General features: G+C 38.0%; 1 protein-coding gene across 1 annotated transcript in view; it reads left to right on the plus strand.

The window, feature by feature from the left end:
* The first annotated feature begins 1,845 nt into the window (after positions 1-1,845).
* exosc8 (exosome component 8) overlaps positions 1,846-22,767 on the plus strand; it is a 39,706-nt gene continuing 18,784 nt past the window's right edge. The window contains exons 1-7 of the mRNA XM_039745813.1: positions 1,846-1,910; positions 2,613-2,649; positions 6,175-6,238; positions 7,975-8,048; positions 10,199-10,244; positions 11,837-11,942; positions 19,018-19,063. Coding sequence (XP_039601747.1) covers positions 1,894-1,910; positions 2,613-2,649; positions 6,175-6,238; positions 7,975-8,048; positions 10,199-10,244; positions 11,837-11,942; positions 19,018-19,063 — 390 coding nt within the window. The 5' untranslated portion in view covers positions 1,846-1,893. The remainder of the gene's footprint in view (positions 1,911-2,612; positions 2,650-6,174; positions 6,239-7,974; positions 8,049-10,198; positions 10,245-11,836; positions 11,943-19,017; positions 19,064-22,767) is intronic.

Genomic DNA, 22,767 nt, shown 5'->3' on the forward strand with positions numbered 1-22,767 from the left:
GAGCATTATTTAAATGCCACAGTCTACCTGAGTATTGTTGCTCACCATGCCCATCACTTTATGACCAGAGGGTGCCCATCTTCTGATGGCAACTTCCAGCAGGATAACATGCCATGTCACAAAGTTCAAAGCATCTCATACTGGTTTCTTGAACATAACATGGCGTTCACTGTACTCAAATGACCTCCACAGTCACCAGATCTCAATCCAATTGAGCACCTTTGGGATGTGGTGGAACGGGAGAATCACATTATAGATGTGCAGCTGACAAATGTGCAGCAACTGCGTGATGCTATCAAGTCAGTATGGACCAAAATCCCCGAGGAATGTTTCCAGCATCTTGGTGAATCTATGCCACGAAGAATTACGGCAGTTTTGAAGGCAAAAGGGGGTCCAACCCAGTACTGGCAAGGTCTACCTTAATAAAGTGGCAGGTGAGAATATAAACATACAATAAGTGAGAAAATAAATTTCATGGGAAAAAAAAGAATGAAAACTATTATCACCAATGCAGCTCCATATACAGAAAAGCAAAGCTCTGGCTATTAAATCACTAATACATTACCATCCATCTACTCATTGTCGGGCAACCGGTGCGCAATTTTCTAGGGGCGCCTCGAAAACCTTTGTAAAATATTTAAAATTGCTAGTGTTTTTGAACTTTTGGTTGATTAAAAAGATAATGTTTAAAAAATATATTTTATGTTGGAAAAACAGATAACGAAACACTTACGGAAATGAAGTCTAAGAAACGCAAGAGACTTCAAATGATCAAAAAGGAAATGCGCGTCTGTCTTTCGTAAATTGATCCTCGCATCAATCTCATATGTGCTGAAAAACAATCTCAACGTTCACATTAATTAAATTTAAGATTTATCCTTTGATTCCTTTATTAATAAAATGTCTTTCAAACTTGTAAAATTAACTTGTTTTTATTGGCGATTGTCCATAGATTGTGTCCTCAGGACTTTATTTATGGGCAGTCCCTCAGGTGCGTCGCGAAAGAAAATTTTTGGACTTAGTGCGCTGCCACTCGAAAAAGGTTGCCTTTCATTGATTTGCTTAAATGAGTTCAAGGTCTCGGATGACTGGAAAATATTTCGTTACCTTCGACTAAAAAACAGGAACTAAAACTCTGTTGGCGGTAGTCCATCACCGAACACACAATATAATGTTACCAAATTACCAAACCCAAGTGCTTTAGAAGACCGCAAAGAGCAAGTAAACCCCATCGAAGAAGCTCCCAGTAATGAACACAAATTCGCTCACACAAGCTCCTTGGTATCAAACGTGAGAAACTGTGTTACTATTCTTTAAAATAAAACTCGTTATTAAAACAAAACATTTTAGATTTGATTGAATTATTAAATTTATTGTATTAATTACTTAAATTGCACAACTTTGTTAGCTATCTTACGATCGTGAGAGTAACTCTGACGTCACAGCATGAGACGATTCGCTATTCGTGTTTTGTCGTCGGCAGATTCCCAATTGTGCGTTGCATACTTTGTACTGTACTGTTATACCGTTACTATTTTAGAAGTTATCTCGCGCATAACAAAATAAATAAATAAAATTAACATTATAATAATATGAAGATTTAAGACAATAATTAAAGAAATGAGCTTTAAAAATAAGGGTATTATAATAATAATAAAATAGACGTTACTACAAATAGCAAGCAAATGTGCTGTTATCTCGCGCATAACAAAATAAATAAATAAATAAAATGAACATTATGATAATATGAAGATGTACGACAATACTTAAAGAAATGAGCTTTAAAAACGAGGGTGTAATAATAATAAAATAGACGTTACTACAAATAGCAAGCAAATGTGCTGCGTTCGATTCAAAGGTTGACTCTGTTTCCATGTGATTTAGGAAGGCAGCATGGCGGCAGGATTTAAGTAAGTGGGAGTGATGCTACGAGTGTTCCAAAGGGAATGGGATGTGTGTTTTGTAATAAAAATAAATTCAGTCGTTGATAATCAGATCTTTAGACCTTGATAATCAGAATGTTTTATAGAATTCAGCATGTAAAACTGAAGAATGACATTGTGTTTAACATTAATCAGTTTTTAAAGAATGCGGAGTTATGAACTTTAAAACGTGGGTGCTTCACGTTGTATCAGTTTTATGCAAGTAACCTGTGTGTGTTAGAAGTAGCCGCAACTGTTGAGAAGGCTCATCTTAAAACGCATAAAAAAGAACTATCGGAAATGCAGGCTTTCTCTTTCAGATCACATCTGTGGCTGCTTGTACAGTTGTAGAATTCTCAGGATTAAGTGAAAGTTCTGGAAGTAGCGTAAGAAACAAGAAGGCTGAATACCGTACCTCTGTTTATAAACCAGATTGTTTTTGATTTGACCTTTGAATATTGTGTTTTCAAAAATTGATCTGTTCATTAAGTTGCGTATTGAAAACAGTTTTCCCATGACAGCGTTATGGGCCGCTGGGACCGATCCTAAAAACTAATGGGCATAAAACAGCAGCCAGCTCTGTCCTGAACACACAGGATCACAAGGCACCTGCTCATACTGCATGACCGTTCAGTGCTGACTATTGACTTAGTAGCTTGGCTTTATAAAATCTTTTTTTTTCCATTGTAGAACAGTTGAACCCTTGGACTATCACAGAAAATTTCTGGTATGTAGTTAATTTTTTGTCATTCCTGTTTATTATTTTTCATTTGATAGAAGCTTGAACCAAAGGCAACCACGCAAAATCATTGTGCACATAACTGTTGAGAGTTTAGGCTAGACCGCGGTAGAAATGGGCTGTCAGATTAGCCTGAAATAAAGGTTTGAGTATTCATATTTAAAGTAAGTATATATTAAATATATTGTATGTTCAGATGTTGGTTAAAAATTCTGGGTGCTAAATGCATGATTAAACTTTTTCTTTTTGATATTGTTATTAATACTTTTGAATTTGTAATGCATGACATGCTTATGACTTGGGGACTGTTTGAAATATGCGTGTGAAGATTTAACATTTGTATCGCAGTGATTTTTAAGTATATTCTACTCATTGTTATTCTTTAGTGGACATTTTTATTCACATCAACTTGGAAAATATATGTAAAAGTACATTTAAATATTTGTTAGGAAACTATGATGTTAGTGAACAATACACAACAAAACTTCAACAACTTTATTACCGTATGTAGTCAGTACAATGAAAATCTTATTCTGCCAATCCTTCAGCAATAGACAAGAATACACAACAACAAAGTCAAAACACTCTGCAGAAGTAAGAGTCACGTGCAAATAAATAAATGATTCAGTGTAAGCTCTGCTGGTAGATGGTCTCAAGATGGCCTTCCATCCTTCAGACAGACGCTTGCCTGCAGTGCTGAGGGGTGGGGCAGTGGATGGGTTCTATTTAAAAACCTGATGGCATAAGGGAGAGAACTGTCTTTCAGCCTTGATGTTCAAACTGCTATGCTCTTATTGTGTCTCCCTGATGGTACCGTGAGTGGGTTGTGTTCTTAATAATGTTATGGTATTATGCAATGCAAAGAATTCTGGTATCATGGATGTCCTTTAGTGCAGGAAGTGCTGTTCCAATGATATTTGCTGCTGATTTTACCACCCGCTGTAGAGCCTTGTGGTCCCATGCTGTATTGTTCCCAAACCAGACTGTGATGGAGCAGGTGAGGATACTCTCAATTGCACATAATTACTGAGGATAGTGCTTGGCATGCCAAAAATTCCTTAGCCATCTCCTAAAAAAAAACACTGCCGGTCTTTACCTGCCAGGTCTTTGATGTGGTAGTTCCCAGTGAGATCCTCAGAGATGTTGATGCCAAGAAATTTAAATGTGGCCATTGTCTGTCTCTCCAGTGTACAGTGGTGGGTGCTTACCTCTCTTCCTCCGTTTGCCAATAATTATCTCTTTTCTTTTGCTGGTGTTAAGAAAGAGATTACTGTCCTTGACACCACTTTACAAGGCCAGGCACCTCCCTCCTGCACGCTGACTCGTGACCTCTAGAAATCAGTCCAACAACGGTGGCATCGTCCAAAAAATTGAATTACACTGGTGTCATGCTGGGAAGCGACACAGTCATGGGTAACGAGCATGTACAGCATGGAACTGAAAACACACCCTTGTGGGGTTCCTGCATGTATGATTATTGTTTAGGAAATGTTGTTCCCCAGTCTGACCAACTTGGGTCTACCTTTAAAAAATTCAGGACCCAATTCCAGAGAGTAGGTGGCACACCTAGAATGCACAGCTTGAACTGTAAAGCACAAAACATGTAGCCTATATTTAATGAAAACTAGCACACTTAAAATAATATAACCAACAAACTTGGTGCAAAGTCTTAACTGTCCATCCATCAGTTTTCTAACCCACTTACCAAGTTCGGTCTCCTTGAAGCACAAGGAGAATCTCTAGACTGACAAGTCCATCTTAAGTACATGCAAGACATTTCATAGTAATAAATGGATTTCTGCATACTGCACGAGAACTAGACTGCTGAGAAAGTCTCCCAAAAAAAAAGAAAAAATCAGTGATAGGCCAAGTGTAAAAAGTGAGTTTGAAATCCATATATAATACAGCATTTGATGCCACACTTTTTATGTTGGTGACCCTGAATATTTTTTCTGGCCTAGTAATACATTCAGTGTTTTAATGTCTAATCATTTCTGATGTATTTTGTTTATCCATATTGTTTTATAGCATCTGTTTCCAACTTAAAATGATTTTTTTTTTTTGACAAAATGAAAACAACCCTTTGTTAGGCAAAGATTTTCAGGTTGGCTGCTATGCTACTGATTCATTTTGTGAATAGGATCTTTTAACATTATTATTGTTATTATTATTACAGTTATTAAATTTTCAGAAAAACAACAGGATTGAAAAAAGTAAAAGAATTTCTAATTTAAATTTAATTACATTTAGATTTTACAAAGTAAAATTTAAAAGAAAACACATAAGAGAGTAAGATTCAGGCAATTCTTATTTTATAAGAACGAAGTTTCATTCTCCAGTATTGAGATGCAAGAACAACTTTCAACTAAACATCAAAATTGGATTTCTAGAATATTCAGAAAGAATTCAGAATACAAAAGAAAGAATATAATAAGCTCCAATGATATCTGATCTGGAACAGTTCTGTACATTAAAAATGGTCAAACATTTTAAATTTTATTAAAAATATTAATCTAATTAAATGACTCAAATGTTATGTGTAAATTGATGTCCTGTCATTCACAAATCTCATTTTCTTCAGTAACCATTCATGTTTCATTTATTCTCCTTATAACACTAATATTTCTTTTATGAGACCATCCTGTGACCCTGATTTGAGTCATAGGTTTGGGAATCTCTTTACTAAAGTATTTTAGGTTTACTCTTTAAATTGTAGTACTAGGGTTTTGTACCGCATTAGCCATTATGAATGTAGTGAGAAGTCAAGCAAAATGACATATTTTATTGGCTAACTAAAAAGATTACAATATGCAAGCTTACATCTTGCCTGAAGAAGGGCCCTGAATTGCCTTGAAAGCTTGCATATTGTAATCTTTTTAGTTAGCCAATAAAAGGTGTCATTTTGCTTGACTTCTCACTCACTCTGGGGGGAAAAAACAATGTTGTATGAAAGCTATTCATTTAAGAACATTTAACAATGAAAATACCAGAACTATGTTTCATATTTAATCTTTGAATAAACTCTGCCTTTCTTTTTTGGATAAATTATTTCTCATTTGTAGATATATTGCAAAAATAAATTATTCATTCATTCATTCACTTTGCACCACTTATCTGAAGCCAGGTTGCAGGGGCAACAGTCTTAGTGGGGAGGCCCAAATCTCTTTTTCCCCCAAGTTATATTTGGCAATTCATACTGTGATTCCCAAGGTGTTCCCAGGCCATCTGGGAGGTATAATATTTCCAGTGAGCCTTGGGTCTTCCCCTGGGTCTCCTCCTAGCTGGTCATGCCCATAAAACCTTTTGACCGTCAACAGCTATAGAGGGAGGTGAGTTACTGCCCAAAGAGTAAAAAATAAAATATATATATATATATATATATATATATAGTACTGTATTATTAATTTATTTTCCATATTGCTTAAAATTTTCATATGGTTTTTATATGGTGTTACAGAAAAAAATGTTTTATCCCCCCATTATCAGTAGCAATATCGTTTTTCTTTTCAACAGAAAGAGAACTGTAGGCCTGATGGAAGAGAGTTGGGTGAATTTCGAACAACCACATTGAATATTGGTAGGTTACATTTTCCTTAAACATAAAATACTAGCCAACCCGCGGCGTACCATACGCATAATCAAACGATTTTTTAATGATTTTTAAGCACAGGGAGAAAATTAAAATTTGAAAAATCGGTAATGTAATAAATCAGCAAGAAAAGCAACATTGTAACAATGCACGGAACGAACCAACACGCAATCATCCATGACTGAAAACTGGCAGACCCCCCCATCGCACCTTCTCCTGCCAGACGGAGGGATGCGAGTGTACTGCGCTCAGGCGCGGAGTGTGGAACGGCAGGAGAGGAGAAGGACGTCCACTCGGCTCCCTCCATCATGCTAGTCTGCTGATTTCTTGTTCAGTATGCACTGCCCGCTCATGTGCCCACCTCCAATTAGTCACTGGAGTCATGGTCGTCTTTACACAGTCCAGATGCACCTGTGACTCACGTAGATGTTTCATTGCTCTGTGCAGTTTTGGCTGCTTTTCTATATATAATCCACCAAGACACCCGTCCACGATAGTAGGGAAGTGGGAGGGGGAAGTGTACAAAGGGTAGGGACGTAACCAGTGGGAACGTATGAGTCGCACTTAGTGGGAATTCCACGGTTTGCAGCCCGAATTGGGTTCAACAGCTTACCCACGCCTCTCTGTGCCTGGTAGACAGACGCTCAATCTCATGCATAATTATTAATTGAATGCTAAACACTTTTGGAAAGACACGGTTGTCTAAAACGGGTTGGTGTGAGAATACGAGGTACGAGGTAAGTGAATGAAAAGATGGAACTCTGGAGAGAGCAAAATACAACACAATAGTGAAGCTGCGGCATAACAAACACCGCATAATTATTTATTGATGGTTGAACACTTCTGGAAGGACACAGTTGTCTAAAAAGGGAGCGTTTGAGGATACAACAGAAAGTGAATGAAAAGATGGAATGCTGGAGAGATCAACATATAATTGTCCGTGAGTGAAGAAGACGCATGTTTGTCGCGGATGCGAATTGCTGTATGTAGGGTGTAAAACAGTTTGCAATGGTGCACGCGGTTGTGTGTCGTAACCGAAAACTCGGTTTTTAAAGACTGCTTAATTCATTGTGTTTTAACCTACGTTGGAAAGGATTGTTTTAAGGATCCCATGGGATACCCCTCGCAAACCGTTTTACATGCTGCATATGACGATTCACCTCTGCGAGAAACATGCCTCTATGAACAGTCAACGTGGCTCGGAGGTGCCAGGAGTTGGTGGGCGTGGCTCTTTCCTGCTTGCGCCATAGGTATCTTACTTGTCGGAGGCTCAGTGGATCCACGCCCCTTCCGGCTTGCTTTCCATGGTTGTCTTGCCTTAGTGAATTATATATATAGATATTTTATCTGACCTCTGAATCTACTTTGATTTTTGTAATTTTAAATAATGACATATTGTTTTAATTTTTTTCAATAGAATGGTTGTATGTTTTCTTAAGCAGATTTTTCTCAATATTCTGTCTGTTCCCTTAACTTACTTATTGTAATACATGCTTATCCTGGGAACTATAATATTATAAATCTACTATTATTAGTTTACCAACATAAGTTTTTGTTTTTTTGTATTTGACATACGGATTTTTAACATTATGTGAATACTGAGTTATTTCCAAATTCTGATAATTTATATAGTATGCTTTCATTATTATAAAATGTGTTAGACTAATTTTTTAATTGTGGAATTTTCTCATGTTTTCCTTGTTTAATCATTTATATTGTTGTAGGTTCTATTACTACCGCAGATGGCTCAGCACTAGTAAAGCTTGGTAATACAACCATTATTTGTGGCATAAAAGGAGTAAGTGATTGATTAAACATTATGGTTTGGTTTATACTGTCAGTGTTAAGTCTTAATATTTTCACAGAGTTATGTGTAGATTTCTAACAGGGATAGCATCAGTTTCTAAATATAAAATCAAAATATTTTTTTTTATATCTATTCCTCTCTGAAATCTACTCTGTCAGTTAGTGTGTTTTTAAAAGATGCTCACCACCTGGAATTCCTTGTCACATCACAAAAATGTTCACATAATTGTAACCAGCATATATACATTTTATACAAGTAATTGGTGTTTATATACTGCCTGAGTAGAAATGTCATTAAATCTCATTTATAAAGTAGTATTTAACCGTTTTATTCTTTTTTTGGGCAGCCCATTAAAGATTGTGCTTGTTGCTGCTGGGATAGGCCTCAAATCTAGGCGCTCTTGTAACTGAAAAGCTGAGTTGAGAAAAGGGTTTAATGAGATATATATATATATATATACATACATGGTCATCCCTCACCTATTGTGGGGGTTATGCTCCAGAACCCCCCCGCGATAGGTGAAAATCCGTGAAGTAAAAACCATATGTTTATATGGTTATTTTTAAATATTTTGAGCCCTTATAAACTCTCCCACACTCCTATAAACATTTCCCACACAGTTATACAGCATAAACCCTTTATATTCTTTTAGATATTAGGTAGGATTAGTTGAAATTATGTATGTAAACACACTGTTTATATACAGTAAAACCTAAATATTATAGATAAGATATTGAGTATCTCAGATATCACATATGTTACATGTTATGTTACAGCCATTACGATAGACAGGCCACCAGTAATAAATACGTACAATGCAAGAAAATGGCCAAAAGTTAACTCTTTACACAGCGAAACACATCAAGAGCATCTGGCTGCAGCCACTGTAAGGTGTTGAGCTCCACAGTAAGCGGAAACACGTGACCGCCACAGTAGATGGAAAAACACCCCTCTTCTACTATCTTAAGCTTAGGCATGCTATTTGCCTGTTGCTGCCTTCCCCATTGTTTTTTAAGGTTAGGATTGTTGATTGGGTAGGTCCTATATTAGTTAGTCCCGTTTAGTCTATTTAATTTTATCCTGCCTTGTACGTCCGGTTGTTCGGGTTGGCTTCATTTAGTTAAAAGAAACCGTTTTCATCGTACTCTTGTCTTGAAAGGTGTTCATCCATGTGTGTTTTTAGAAGGATTTTTTTAGTTTGCGGAAGAAATAGCTTTTTAAGTTGGATCCTGTCCTGCCTCGTGTTACTTGTTGTCCGGGACAATTTCTGGACATTTCCGCGAAAGGTTATTTTATACGCTAAAGAAGGAATATGCCTCCTCTCCCACTATCTTAAGCTTAGACATGCTATTTCACTGTTGCTGCCTTCCCCAGTGTTTTTAAGGTTAGGGCTGGTGATAGTCATTCGCCTACTGTGGATGTCACGTGTTTCCGCTTACTGTGGAGCTCAACACCTTACAGTGGCTGCAGCCAGACCCTTCTCAAACACGTTGATGCTGAATGAGCGAGACGAGACTTCCTGGTTAACACAGCGGAATCAAATTCGGCGCTCCACCGCTGAGCCAATCAGCACACAGGAACTTAACTGCGTGCTCTGATTGGGTAGCTTCTCAGCCATCCGCCAATAGTGCCCCTTGTATAAAATCAACTGGGAAAACCAACTGAGGAAGCATGTACCAGAAGTAAAAAGACCCATTGTCCAAGCAAAAAATCCTTGTTATATATTTAGATATGCTTACATATAAAATCCGCAATAGAGTGAAGCTGCAAACGTCGAAGCGCAATATAGCGAGGGATTACTATATAATTTTTTTTTTCCTTTTACTTAGAAGTATTAACTGTCTTTATACTGCTGCCGGAGTCCGTAATCTAACACCAGGTCAAGTCCACATTTTAATGTTGATAGCTCAGTTTAGTGTGTGGTTTATTCCTGGTTTTGAAGGACAGATGAGCTCAATTTGAGCAGTGTGACACAGCAGATCTGAGCATATTTTTTAATGTGTTTTAGAAAGTTGGCTGTCTGAACTGTTTTAATATTTTACTTTCTGTGAATTGTGTTGATAATCTACATTTAGCTGCATAAAATATACGCTAAAGAGATGTGCACTTTAATTTTTTATTTCAAAATTAATTTGTTTTAGGAGCTTGCAGTCCCACCAGCAGATGCACCAGACAAAGGTTACATTGGTGAGATATTTAAACTACTATAATCTACTTGCTGGGATGGCGTGATGGAACAGTGGTTAGAAGCCAAAATAGGAGAAACAAAGAAATACTTTCTTGCCCCAACCAGAAAGCGAGTGGCAGCTTTCTGGACCAACTGTAACCTGAATATCAGAGATTTGTTAATCTGCAGTTGCAGTAATCAAGGCGAGAAAAAATAAAAGCATGAGTAGCTTTCTCAAGATCCCTAGAAGATAAAGGCTTTATCTTACCTAATAGACAAAGCTGGAAAAAGCAACTCTTGACTACAGAATTTACTTGTTTGTCAAAAGAGAGGTTAATGTCAAAGGTAACACCAAGATTGCGGACTTGAAGTTTGCAAAAGACAGAGAAAGAGCCAAGAAGTCCAAGACCAATTTGGGCTTTAGCTGATGGACCCACTATAAGCACCTCTGTTTTTATTTTGATTCAGATCAAGAAAATTATTAGCCATCCAGGATCTTAGTTCAGACAGCCAGTTGTGGAGTTGATTTGTTGCAGAGTTGCAGACAGGAATATAAACCTGAGTATCATCGGCATAGCAGTGAAAAGAAATTTCCTAAAAATCGCTCCAATACGGTGAAGGTATATAGAGAATAAACTAGGACCCAAAATGGATCCCTGAGGAACACCATATTTAAGAGGAGCAGTAGATGAAAAAGAGGAATTTAATACATTTTTAGTGCTCCTTTATAGCTAATCATTAATGTTTTTTATTGAATTCATGGAATATTTGGATTCACATATATTAACATGGTTAAATGCTTCTAAAGTATTATAATAACAGTTTGTCTTCTTTATTTAGTTTTAAAATCGGCACATTTTGCATTATTATATGAAGAGGTTTTTTATAATACAACTTTATTTCCAGATATTACAGTAGAAGTTATAATATAGCATTATGACTTGCTTTTCTATTAACAAACACAAGTTTAGTGCAATCACAAATTCATTCAATCGAGTAAATCACAGAAATAGTTAAAGCATGGCTTGAACCTAGATGTTGGCAGCAGCAGTTTTATTTAGAATAACATTTAATTCATGTCAGATTCTAACGAGACTGTTCACATTTCTAAGCAAAGTGAACTGGATTTTACCAGGTTTTAGGAAATGTAAGACATTGTTTTCCCATTGGGTTATGGAGGATGTATTAGGATTCTTGCATTTCAGCAAGATTAGTCACCACATTATGTAGTGTAGGAAATCACACTGACATTATTTCTAGATACAGTACTGTAATCCTATCTGATATTATAGCAGTAACTGCTGTAAAAGAATTCGGAATGATTATAAATTAAATCTAATATTGAGATTGTCAGATTAAACAATTACTGAGTATTTAAGTACAAAGATCATAAATACATTGTTTGCAATTTTTTAGCCTGTTTATCTGCTAGAGTATATCAATGTATAAATTTAGCACAAAAAATGTGAATAATGTGTAAAGTTTAGCTAAAATGTTGATGCTTAATTTTCCTATAACACTGATCTGTCATTTCTCAATTATTATTTTTTGTCATGTTCTTGATATAAAAAAAAAAGTTTATATATAAACTATTATTCCAAATTGTTTGCAGTGCCCAATGTTGATCTACCCCCACTTTGTTCATCACGGTTTCGGCCTGGACCCCCAGGAGAGCAAGCACAAGCTGCTAGTCAATTTATAGCAGATGTTATTGAGAAGTAAGTATGCATTGTATAAATTAGTTTTGAATATTTGTTTCATATAAAGTAGGACCAGTTTTGTCAATTACTTTTATTTTTTTTAATATTTTGCCCTACATTTAGTGAATTATCCGAATCCTGATGATTCACGTAAATTAAAAATATATGCTGGAAAAAATCATCTTTTTTTATATTTATATGCCATATTCATAGGATTCCCAGGTTTGGTAACAAACCTTTATTGTATTACGTATAGCTACAGGAAAAATGTCATTCTTGTTAATGGTGGCATAACCATGTACTGAGTCCTGGTTGGCAGTATGTTGCTTCATGCAGGTATTGGGTATTGTGCAACCCTTTTTCTCAAAATTAATGTCTGGATGAAGAACTAAGAGCATTTACTGTGAAAATGTGCAATAATGCAGAAAATAAAATTGAAGCAAATAATTGTTCACAGTACTGTTAGCATTGTGTGTTTGCTGTCTGATTTATTTGAAGCCTTGGGAAAGCCTTTGTAGATATATTGCAAAAATAAAGTATTCATTCACTTTGCACAACTTATCTGAGATGAGAGCCGAAATAGATTGATATACTGTACTGTAAACAAAACTGAATGAAATGTTATAGTTTTGGCACATTTTTAAGCATGAGTTTGCCTATAATGTCAGTAGAAGAGAATAGATGTGTAAATGTACAAGTGATGATCAAAAAATTTATAACTTGGCCTACTATATTAAACACAATTTCTGTCAACTCTAATACTCTTCATGTTTGCTATGCCAATCAAATAAAATGTTTTGTCTTATTTGTGATACCATTCTTCTGTAGTTGACTTGCCAACTTTGTCACTGACATAGCATGTCCTGCAGATTTATCCCTTCAGACTGAGGAACAAGTGGTAGGAACATGGGGCCAGGTTTGTAGAAGAGCCTGAATGTGACGTGTATGACCGTTTTGCAGTGTGGCCTTTCCAGTTGTGTTCAGTGTGAGTATGGGTATTGTTGTGTTGGGAAGCAGAAGGGAAATAGTGAGTAGTTTTCATTGCTTCTTTCCACTGATTGGTTATACAGTATAGGCTGTTTGAAGCACTGAATCAGTGCAATTCACATCATAAACGAAATGTGCACAGAGTCTTACTGGTACTGGCTTGGACCTTAAATTTCTTTAGTGTTGGCTGTTTTGTTCTTCCATTATTTTGTTTTTGTGTGGAATCTTGGCCATAGTTATGTGTCCAAGTTTCATCCCTACTTCTTACATTTTTCTTAGCTTAAATTCATTAAATTGAGATTGTCCCTGGAGCACTGGATACAGTGCTGCTTTATTTAACATTCTGGGCACCAACCATGAACAGACCTTGCTTGTGTTTAGCTGTTTGTGAACAATGGATTCAGCTCACACATAACTAGACTCTATTATGTCTACTGTCTCACACAATGTTATTGCTTAAATCTCACTTGTGATTCTTTCCACGGGTGAATATGTTTTCTTCTGTCATCAGTGTTGAAGTCTGTCCAAAGCTTGAATCATCCTGAGACAAACATCTTGTTGTTACAGAGCCCATCTCTTTGTTTATGTCATGTGATAGTGACTGATCTTGAGGCACATTGAGTATATGAGAATGAACCTCTAATGGTGTTCTTTAATGTTAGACGTTAAGTCAACTTGAGTTTTGTGTTTTTGGCACTCTTGTTAACTTAGTTCTGAAACAAGAAACATACAGTAGAATTATGGTACCTACTCTTTGAATACATAAAAAATGTGTAACAATCCTTTCAAGGTTCAAAACTTTTTGATCACACCTCAAAGTTTAGCAGACTAACATTTTGGCATTAATTTTAGTCAGCTGTTAGTATTTTCATGCTCAAACTCTAGATTTGATAATATCTTGGATGAATTCAGGGTACTTCATATACTGCTAGTTGTTAACATTTCTATCAGCTATGATGTTAGCTGTACAGTAGGCATATGTGCTTTAAAGGAAAATGGTACCTTTTATGAAAAGTCCTAGTATCTGTTAAATACCCATATTTAGTGCATACAGGGTATGATTTCATTTTTGGAACTATGGCACTTTTTTAAAAATCAAGCATTAAATGCCAAAGATGCATTATTTTAATGAAAGTATTGCAATACAGTTGAACTGCTATTGAAGTATCTAAAGCTTAACGTTCTTCTATTGGGACTTGTTATGCCTCTTTTGCCAAGCAGCACTGAAGCATGCATCCTTTCCTTTTGATAAATTGTCCATATTTGCATTCTGCATCAGAAAAAAATGACATACAGGTAGTCCCCAGGTTACTGACATCCGACCTACGACTTACAAACTGGGCTGCACGACTGCGGCTCCGTCACCTTCGGCCTGGGGACGCTGGAGGGGGGCGATTTTGCTACTCGCGCAGCGTAGTGTCCCTCGGGCGGCAAGCGGTGACCCGTGGTCCATAGTCATCGGGGCCACAGCTATCCCTCGTGTGCAGGACGGTGGCTTGATGGGGCGGTTCACTGCCCACCCACTACGCCACTGCAGCTACTACTCCTGACTGCACGCAGGCTGGATGGAGCAGAGGGGGTGTTTCTGCAAGCAGAAGCAGAGGGTAATGCTGCAAGCAGTGACCTGGTTGTGGCTGAACGGAGGCCATTGAAGGTGAACGGCTCAGCGGGGGTAGCATTGTAGTGTGCCTCGGTTGACTGCCTGTTGAACGGGGGTGGTGGTGGCCGATTCACTACCCACCTTTGGTCGCACCGTGTTCGTTCTTGGTGGGTGGACGCTGCAGGCAGTATACTGTAGTGTAGGTGACTGTGTGGTGGGCGGATGGTGAATCGCCCCTCTCTGCCACCATTCATTCTCAATAGCAAGCCTGCTTGTACTGTTACGCACATAGCAGGAAGTTGTCTCTTGTCAGTACATCAGACGTGTTGACGACGGGTGCCTTCCTGCTGTGATAGCGTGTACAGTGCTGTGCAGAAGAGCTCATCTTAACCTTTTGTCGTCACCCTTCAAGAATGTCTCTGAAACACAAATCTGATGCAAGTGCCGGTGATACAGTAAAGAAGAGAAAAACTATCACCATTGAAAATAAAGTAGAAATAATAAAAAGGTCAGAGAGGGGTGAAATTCCATCATTCATTAGCAGAGCACTTGGTTACAGTCAGTCAAAAATAGCATTTATTAAAATGTACCTGTTCTGATTTGCATACAAACTCAAGTACAAACCTAACCTAAGTACACACCTAACCTAAGACAGTCCCTGTCTCATAAGTAAACCGGGGACTGCCTGTATATTCTTGTACCTTGTCCATCACAGTTTCTTAGTAACAAGTAAAAACAGCTGCAGCTTTTTTTGTTCATTTAAGCAGCTGGCTGTTAGTACTGTTGTGCACAGTGATCAACTGCACTCTGTGGATGGTCTGTAGCCACCTGACAGGTCTGAAGTAATACTTTAAAAAGCTCCTTATACCAGCTTCTGTGACATCTGAATTTAATAAGTACAAATTATGCAGCTGTTACACAGAAAAAAAAGAGAAAAAAAGTCTTACGAGAAGGATGGTTGATGGTGGTCCATTAACCTGTATTTGTTTTCACTGAGCGCAGTACAAGTACAGTACAGATCCTGAGTATTTAAAAGTAGATGCAGCACTCATTTTCAGGCTTAAGACTGAATTAAGCTGGTAACTGGTACAGATGAATTAGTCAATCAGCCAGAGATCATAAACTGTAGATTTTCCTTCTTAATTTGCAATTCTTCCATGAGTGTTAATTTTGGTTTCATTTAGCTAAGCAAATAAACAGTACTAAAATGTCATCATCTTAAGAAGCAAAAAAATGTCTGTTGTATGGCAGTATTGTGGCAAGTGAAAAACAAGACACTATAACTTTAGTGAAGTTCTCTCCCTCTCCATTGAGTTTAAAAAGGCTAGTTCTTTAAAATGCCTTAAGGAATCGCATATAACACCTTGCATAGAGTTGGCACAAAAAAATTCAGATGCATAAGATTATGCTTTAGCAAAGTTCTACATACTGTCACTTTAAATCCCAATCAACGTGAATTTTAATGCACATGCATGCTCCTACAGCCCCACCTTGACTCCTTACAGAATTTTGCCTATTTGAATATGCAAATCAATATAAATAGCCCCTTCCATTCAGTGTTTTGTTAAAAGACAATGGCAAAAGCACATGTAAAAAACAAGAATTTCAGCAAATGTTAAATGGAGGTCCTGTTCAGTGAAGCAGAGGTAAAGAAAAACGTACAATTTGGCAGCTTGACACTAGAATCCCCGAAGCCTACATAAATATTTGTAATGCTGGGCCATCTTCAATTCCTTTACACCTCCTCATCAGCGTCATTGTTTTGCAGATGTGTCAATCAGCACAAGAAGCAACCAGCCTGCTCACTCATCCGCCACCGAGGCAGCTGAAGTCAAGTCAGACGCAAAACTCTTAGAGCTGAAGTCTCTCTATCTCACAGTTGACAATTGATTTGTAAAATGTAATTTACATACTTTATTGCATTTACTTTAACGCATCCTAAAATTCTAACAGCACACAACTCCAAGGGGATAGCACTTTGAAATCTAAATCTACCCAGAAGCCAGTCATAATCATGGGACAAGAAGTCAGTGTGATTTGTAAATATGCGCTGTCTTCTAATTATTACATTTGTCATGTCTTCTTTTTTTTTTTTTTTTAATTTTATTGCAATCCATACAAAGCAATCAAGTTTTTACAAAAAGAAGAATTGAGTTAAGAACAGATCAATCCCCACCCCTGAGAGAGAGAGCAAGCCAAACGGCGTAAAATTTAAGGCTTGTAAACATACCAAAATAAATAAATTCTCTGTGCTTCATGACCTTATTTTAAAATGTTACTGATTAGCTCCTGCCATGTTTTGAAAAAAGTCTGTACGGATCCTCTAACTGAGTATTTGATTTTTTCCAATTTCAAATAATATAATACATAAGTATCCCACTGACTTAAAAGAGGAGAGTTTGGGTTCTTCCAGTTTATCAGAATAAGTCTGCGTGCCAACAGTGTAGTGAATGCAATCACAATTTGTTTGTCTTTCTCCACTTTAAGCCCCTCTGGAAGAACACCAAACACAGGTGTTAATGGGTTAGGAGGGATTGTGAGTCCAAGGCTAACTAAAAGGTAATTAAAAATGTTTGTCCAGAATAATGTTAATTTGGTGCAGGCCCAGAACATGTGACCTAGTGAGGTTGGGGCTTGGTTGCAACGTTCGCAGGTTGGATCATGCCCTGGAAACATTTTGGAGAGTTTTAGTTGAGACAGATGTGCTCGATTATATAATTTTGAGTTGTGTAATTGTATGCTTTGCGCATATGGAGCTCGAGTGAATTCTCTGCATTGCTACTTTCTACTCCTTTTCTGATATATTCATTGAGAGATCTTTTTCCCAGTGTCCTCTTGGATCTTTGAAAGGAAAGGATTGTAAAATGATTTTATATATTGTAGAGATGGAGTCTAAGTCCTTGAGATTGAGCAATATTTTTTCCAGCATGGATGAGGGTGCAAGATGAGGAAAATCTGGAAGGTTCTGTTTAAAAAAGTTCCTGATTTGAAGATAGTGAAAGAAATGTGTAGCTGGAATGTTAAATTTGGAATGTAATTATTCATAGGATGCAAAGATGTCTATATAAAGATCTCTAAGCAAGTTAATTCCGAATTTTTTCCAGATATTAAAAACTGCATATGTTTGTGAAGGTTGAAAGAGGTGGTTCTCTTGCAGAGGTGCCACAGATAGAAGCTTCTCTGTCTTAAAATGCTTTCTACATTGGTTCCAGATTTTAAGTGAGTGGAGCACAATTGGGTTATTAGTGTATTGCCGATAGCGTGTGTTTATTGGAGCACAGAGCAAGGAATACAAAGAAGTACTGCAGGATTTTACTTCTATTGCGGTCCAAGCTGTTATGTCTTCTAACAACGCAAAAGTAAATGGTAAATGGCCTGTATTTGATATAGCGCCTACTAGAGTTCAAGAACCCCCCTAGGCGCTTTACAACACAACAGTCATTCACCCATACATTCATACGCTGGTGATGATAAGCTACTTTGTAGCCACAGCTGCCCTGGGGCACACTGACAGAGGCGAGGCTGCCGAACACTGGCGCCACCAATCCTTCCGACCACCACCAGCAGGCAAGGTAGGTTAAGTGTCTTGCCCAAGGACACAACAGCTGCATTCTCATGCCGGGAGCCAGGATCAAACCTGCGACCCTCCGATTGCTGGACAACCCGCTCTACCGACTGAGCTACTGCTGCCCTAAAAGTAGCCATGGTAGTTGGAATAGTTTGGCCATTCCATGCACCATTATATTGTTATGGATTTATTGCAATCAAGTGCCATAAATTTGTAAACGATACGCAATTAATTTTGGTATATGTGATAAAGCCTGCGTGATGGATGCGAATATTAAACAGAAAGGGAAACCACACAGAACCAGTAATACTGCTTCGATGCTGGGTGCCATCTATTTACAAAACCAAGCAGAAACGTGTGTATGCATGGTGTGAGGTTGCCATGAAAATTTGTGTGGTATTACACCAAATTTACAGTAGACTTTATGCATCTCAATATGAGCGTTGGAAACGGGCATACACAACATTTTTGTGCATATACACTATTCATACAAGGCTCCTGAAAACTGGTCATCCATAACCACTCTACTAGCGGTGTTTGAAAGAATAGACAGGCATGAACAAAACAACCCGAAATCTAGTGTCATGACAAACAATATACTGAGGACCTTCGGATAGGCAATAATACATAACACAGAAGGGTGCTATGTCAAATTCCTAAGTTAAGTTTAAGAGTTGGCTATGGGAGAAAGGTCTGTTTGCATGCATGCTGCTAGGAACCTTTCACCTTGGGGGACTTCAAGTCTGTAATTCACTTTTTACACTATGCATTTTGACCAAAAATATTCAGGCTTGCTTGGAAAAATCGTGTTAAATTCTGAATGTGTTTAAAAATGTAAATGAGGTACCACTGCTGCCATTAACAAAATAACATTGATTCTAAAGTTATACTTGGGGTACATTCCTTATGGACCAATAATTTTTTTGCTTTGTTTACAGTTCAGAAATGCTACAAAGAGAAGATCTTTGTATTGAAAAAGGAAAGGTAAGTGGTTTTAAAGTTTCTGTTTTTGCCCCCTCATTTGAATTTTGGGTAGTACAGAGGTGCAGTGGTAGCACTGCTGCCTTGGATTAAGGAGACCAGAGTTTTTGGCGCAGTTTTCTCTCACTGTCCCAAAACATGAAGGTTATCTGAATTGGTGAAACTACATTGGCTATAGTATGTGTTTGGTGTATGGGTGCATGTTCACCCTGTGTGGGAATAGCTACGTGTGTAATGAAAACAGAATAGTATGAAAATGAATATTTCTGTTTTTTACAAAGTAATTTGCTCCTTTATGAAGCATTTTTAACAAAGTTGTAAGGCATCTTCTTCCCAAACAAATGACACAAACAATAAATTCTTTACCTTTTTGTGTTGCTGGATTGCATTACAGTAGTGTAGAACATTAGAACACTGTAGATGAGAACAAGCCATTCACCCCAACAAAGCTAGCCAGTCCTATCCACTCAATTCTTCTTTTTTTTTTTTAAAAAAAAAAAAGTAATTTTGAAAGCCCCTGAAGACCTAACCTACTGTCTGCCACACAACAGTACTTGGTAGCTTATTGTAAGTGTTTATGGTTCTCTGTTGAAAGAAAAACCTCCTACTGCTTGTGCGAAATTTACCCTTAACAAGCTTCCAGTTGTGTCCCCATGTTTTTAATGAATTCATTTTAAAGTAACAGTCTCGATTCACTGGTTAATTCCCTTCATAATTTTAAATACTTCAGTTGTGTCACCTTTTTATTTTCTTCTGCTTAAACTGAAAAGGCGCAGCTCTTTTAATCTTTCCTCATAGCTCATCCCCTGTAGTCCTGGAATCAGCTTAGTTGCTCTTCTCTGGGCCTTTTCTGGCGCTGCTATGTCCTTTTTGTAGCCTGGAGACCAACACTGTACACAATACTCCAGATGAGGCCACACCAGTGCATTATAAAGCTTCAGCAGAATCTCCTTGGATTTGTACTCTACCCATCAGGGCACTATATAAACTAATGTTTTATTAGCCTTCTAAATGGCTTCTGAACACCGTCTGGAAGTTGATAGCATAGAGTACATTTAGACTCCTAAATCCTTCTCGTAAGGTTTACTTTCAATTTTTAGAACTCCCACTGTGTGTAATCTAACCTAAAAGTTTTACTTCCTACAAGTAATACAGCGTCAGATCGGGTGTGAATTTATGCTGGCACTGTTATTTAGGGGCAGATCAGGAGGGGAGGGAGAAAAATTTAAACCCGATCTGTTTGTTTTCAAAAAATATTGCATTAGTGTGATGATGTTTTCTGATTGGTACTATTCAGGTCATAAAATGATTTCTTCAAAATGTCACATATATTTGTCTCTTTCTTTTTTTACCCGGTGCTGCGATGACATCATGCACCAGAGGGCGTGAGCTTAGGAACATGTGGGTGTCCGGTTGCTTCTGCTATATAACTAGCGTGACCTGGCGGCGATCAATGCGCATGTACGGGGTCCACTGAGAAAAGAATATTATTCATGGTTCACCATGCAGAGGAACTTTCTTTCCTCTGCATGTCTTGGAGTACAAAAGAAACCCCACCATGCACCAAAATGTGAAGACTGGGCAAAATCGGGGGGAAAAAAAAAACAAAAACGCAGTCACTGATTACATCCGCAAGATGGTATGTGAATGAATATGAATAATGTTACATTAGTGCCACAATGTTTTCTGAAATGTACAATGTAGGTCATAAAATGAATAACTCCAAATATCATATATACCTATGTCTCTGTTTTTTGTGTGGCTTTGACATCAATAACACTGAATGGAAAAAAAAAAAAAAATCAAGTGACAGTGAGATACGAAGAAGGCAGATTCACCAGTGTTTGTGTGTCAGCTTTTATCCCTCCAGATTAGAGAATTTCCAGTTGATTGTCTCCAAACACCACTCACATGTACAGTTTTTCCCAGTTTTAAATAAAAACAAACAGCGTCAGATCCCAAGGGGTTTGGGGGGGTTAGCATGTATCGTGATCGTGACTGAGAGAGTAAAAGTGATGGGAAACGCTAACTTTTACAAATACTATAAATTTATAACCAGCTGATATAGACACAAATCAAAAGTGTTTTTTAATGTATAATATTAACAATAACAGCAGCTCACTACTCAAAACGGTAAATATAGGAGTCGGCGTTGAACCGGTGGACTCTTGATTACAAGTCAACAATTCTTGCCCCTGCACCACGGGAGCTGTTGCATTATCCTTGAACCTTTTGTGAAAGTGTTTATTTGATCTTTGAACTTCAGGCTTTACTCATTATATAGTTAGGGGATGCAGAAACCAGTGTTACTTCGTGCCGGTCCCAAGCCCAGATAAATGGGGAGGGTTATGTCAAATCAATATGCAGACAACAATATAATTTTCCATAATGGATCGGTCGAGCCCCGGGTTAACGACGACTGCCACCAGTGCTGTTCGCCAACTGGGCTACTGTTGGCCAAAGAAGAAGAGGTGGGAGATGTGTCCGGGGGCAGGAGGAGAGGAGGAAAGTAAAGACAGTGGAACTGAGGGTAGGAACTTTGAATATTGACAGTATGACTGGTAAGGGGAGAGAGTTAGCAGATATGATGGAGAGAAGGAAGGCTGATATATTATGCGTGCAAGAGACTAAATGGAAAGGGAGTAAGGCCAGGTGGATTGGAGGTGGATTCAAATCATTTTATCAAGGCGTGGATGGGAAGAGAAATGGAGTAGGGATTATTCTGAAGGAACAGTATGTCAAAAGTGTTTTAGAGGTGAAAAGAGTGTCAGGCAGAGTAATGATTATGAAGCTGGAAATTGGATGCGTGATGATGAATGTTGTTAGTGCATATGCCCCGCAAGTTGGGTGTGCAATGGGTGAGAGAAGATTTTTGGAGTAAGTTGGATGAAGTGAAAAACCGTGTACCCAAGGGACAGAAAGTGGTGATTGGAGCGGATTTCAATGGGCATGTTGGTGAAGGGAACAGTGGAGACGAGGAGGTGATGGGTAGGTATGGTGTCAAAGACATGAATGATGAAGGTCAGAAGATAATTGATTTTGCCAAAAGGATGGACATGACTGTGGTGAATATGTATTTTAAGAAGTGGGAGGAACATAGGGTTATGTACAAGAGTGGAGGAAGATGCACACAGGTAGATTACATCATTTGGAGAAGACTTGATCTGAAGGAGATTGAAGACTGCAAAGTGGTGGCAGGGGAAAGTGCAGTTAAGCAGCATAGGATGATGTTGGAGATCAAGAAGAGGAAGAGAGTGAGGGTAGAGGATCAAATGGTGGAAGTTGAAAAAGGAAGACTACAAGGTTGAGTTTAGGGAGGAGGTGAGACAGGCACTGGGTGGCAGTGAAGAAGTCACCAGACAGCTGGGAAACTTCAGCAGATGTAGTAAGGGTGACCAGCAAGAAGGGTACTTGGCGTGACATCAGGAAGGAGGAAAAGGAAACCTGGTGGTGGAATGAGGAAATACAGGAGAGTATACAGAGGAAGAGGATGTCAAAGAAGAAGTGGGATAGTCAGAGAGATGCAGAAAGTAGACAAGAGTACAAGGAGATATGGCGCAAGGTGAAGAGGGGGTTGCGAAGGCTAAAGAAAAGGCATATGATGAGTTGTATGAGAGGGTGGACACGAAGGAGGGAGAAAAGGACCTGTACCAATTAGCTAGACAGAGGGAGCAAGCTGGGAAAGATGTGCAGCAGGTTAGAGTGGT

The sequence above is a fragment of the Polypterus senegalus genome, chromosome 2 (genome assembly GCF_016835505.1).
Source record: "Polypterus senegalus isolate Bchr_013 chromosome 2, ASM1683550v1, whole genome shotgun sequence".
In the NCBI taxonomy this organism is placed as follows: Eukaryota; Metazoa; Chordata; class Cladistia; order Polypteriformes; family Polypteridae; genus Polypterus; species Polypterus senegalus.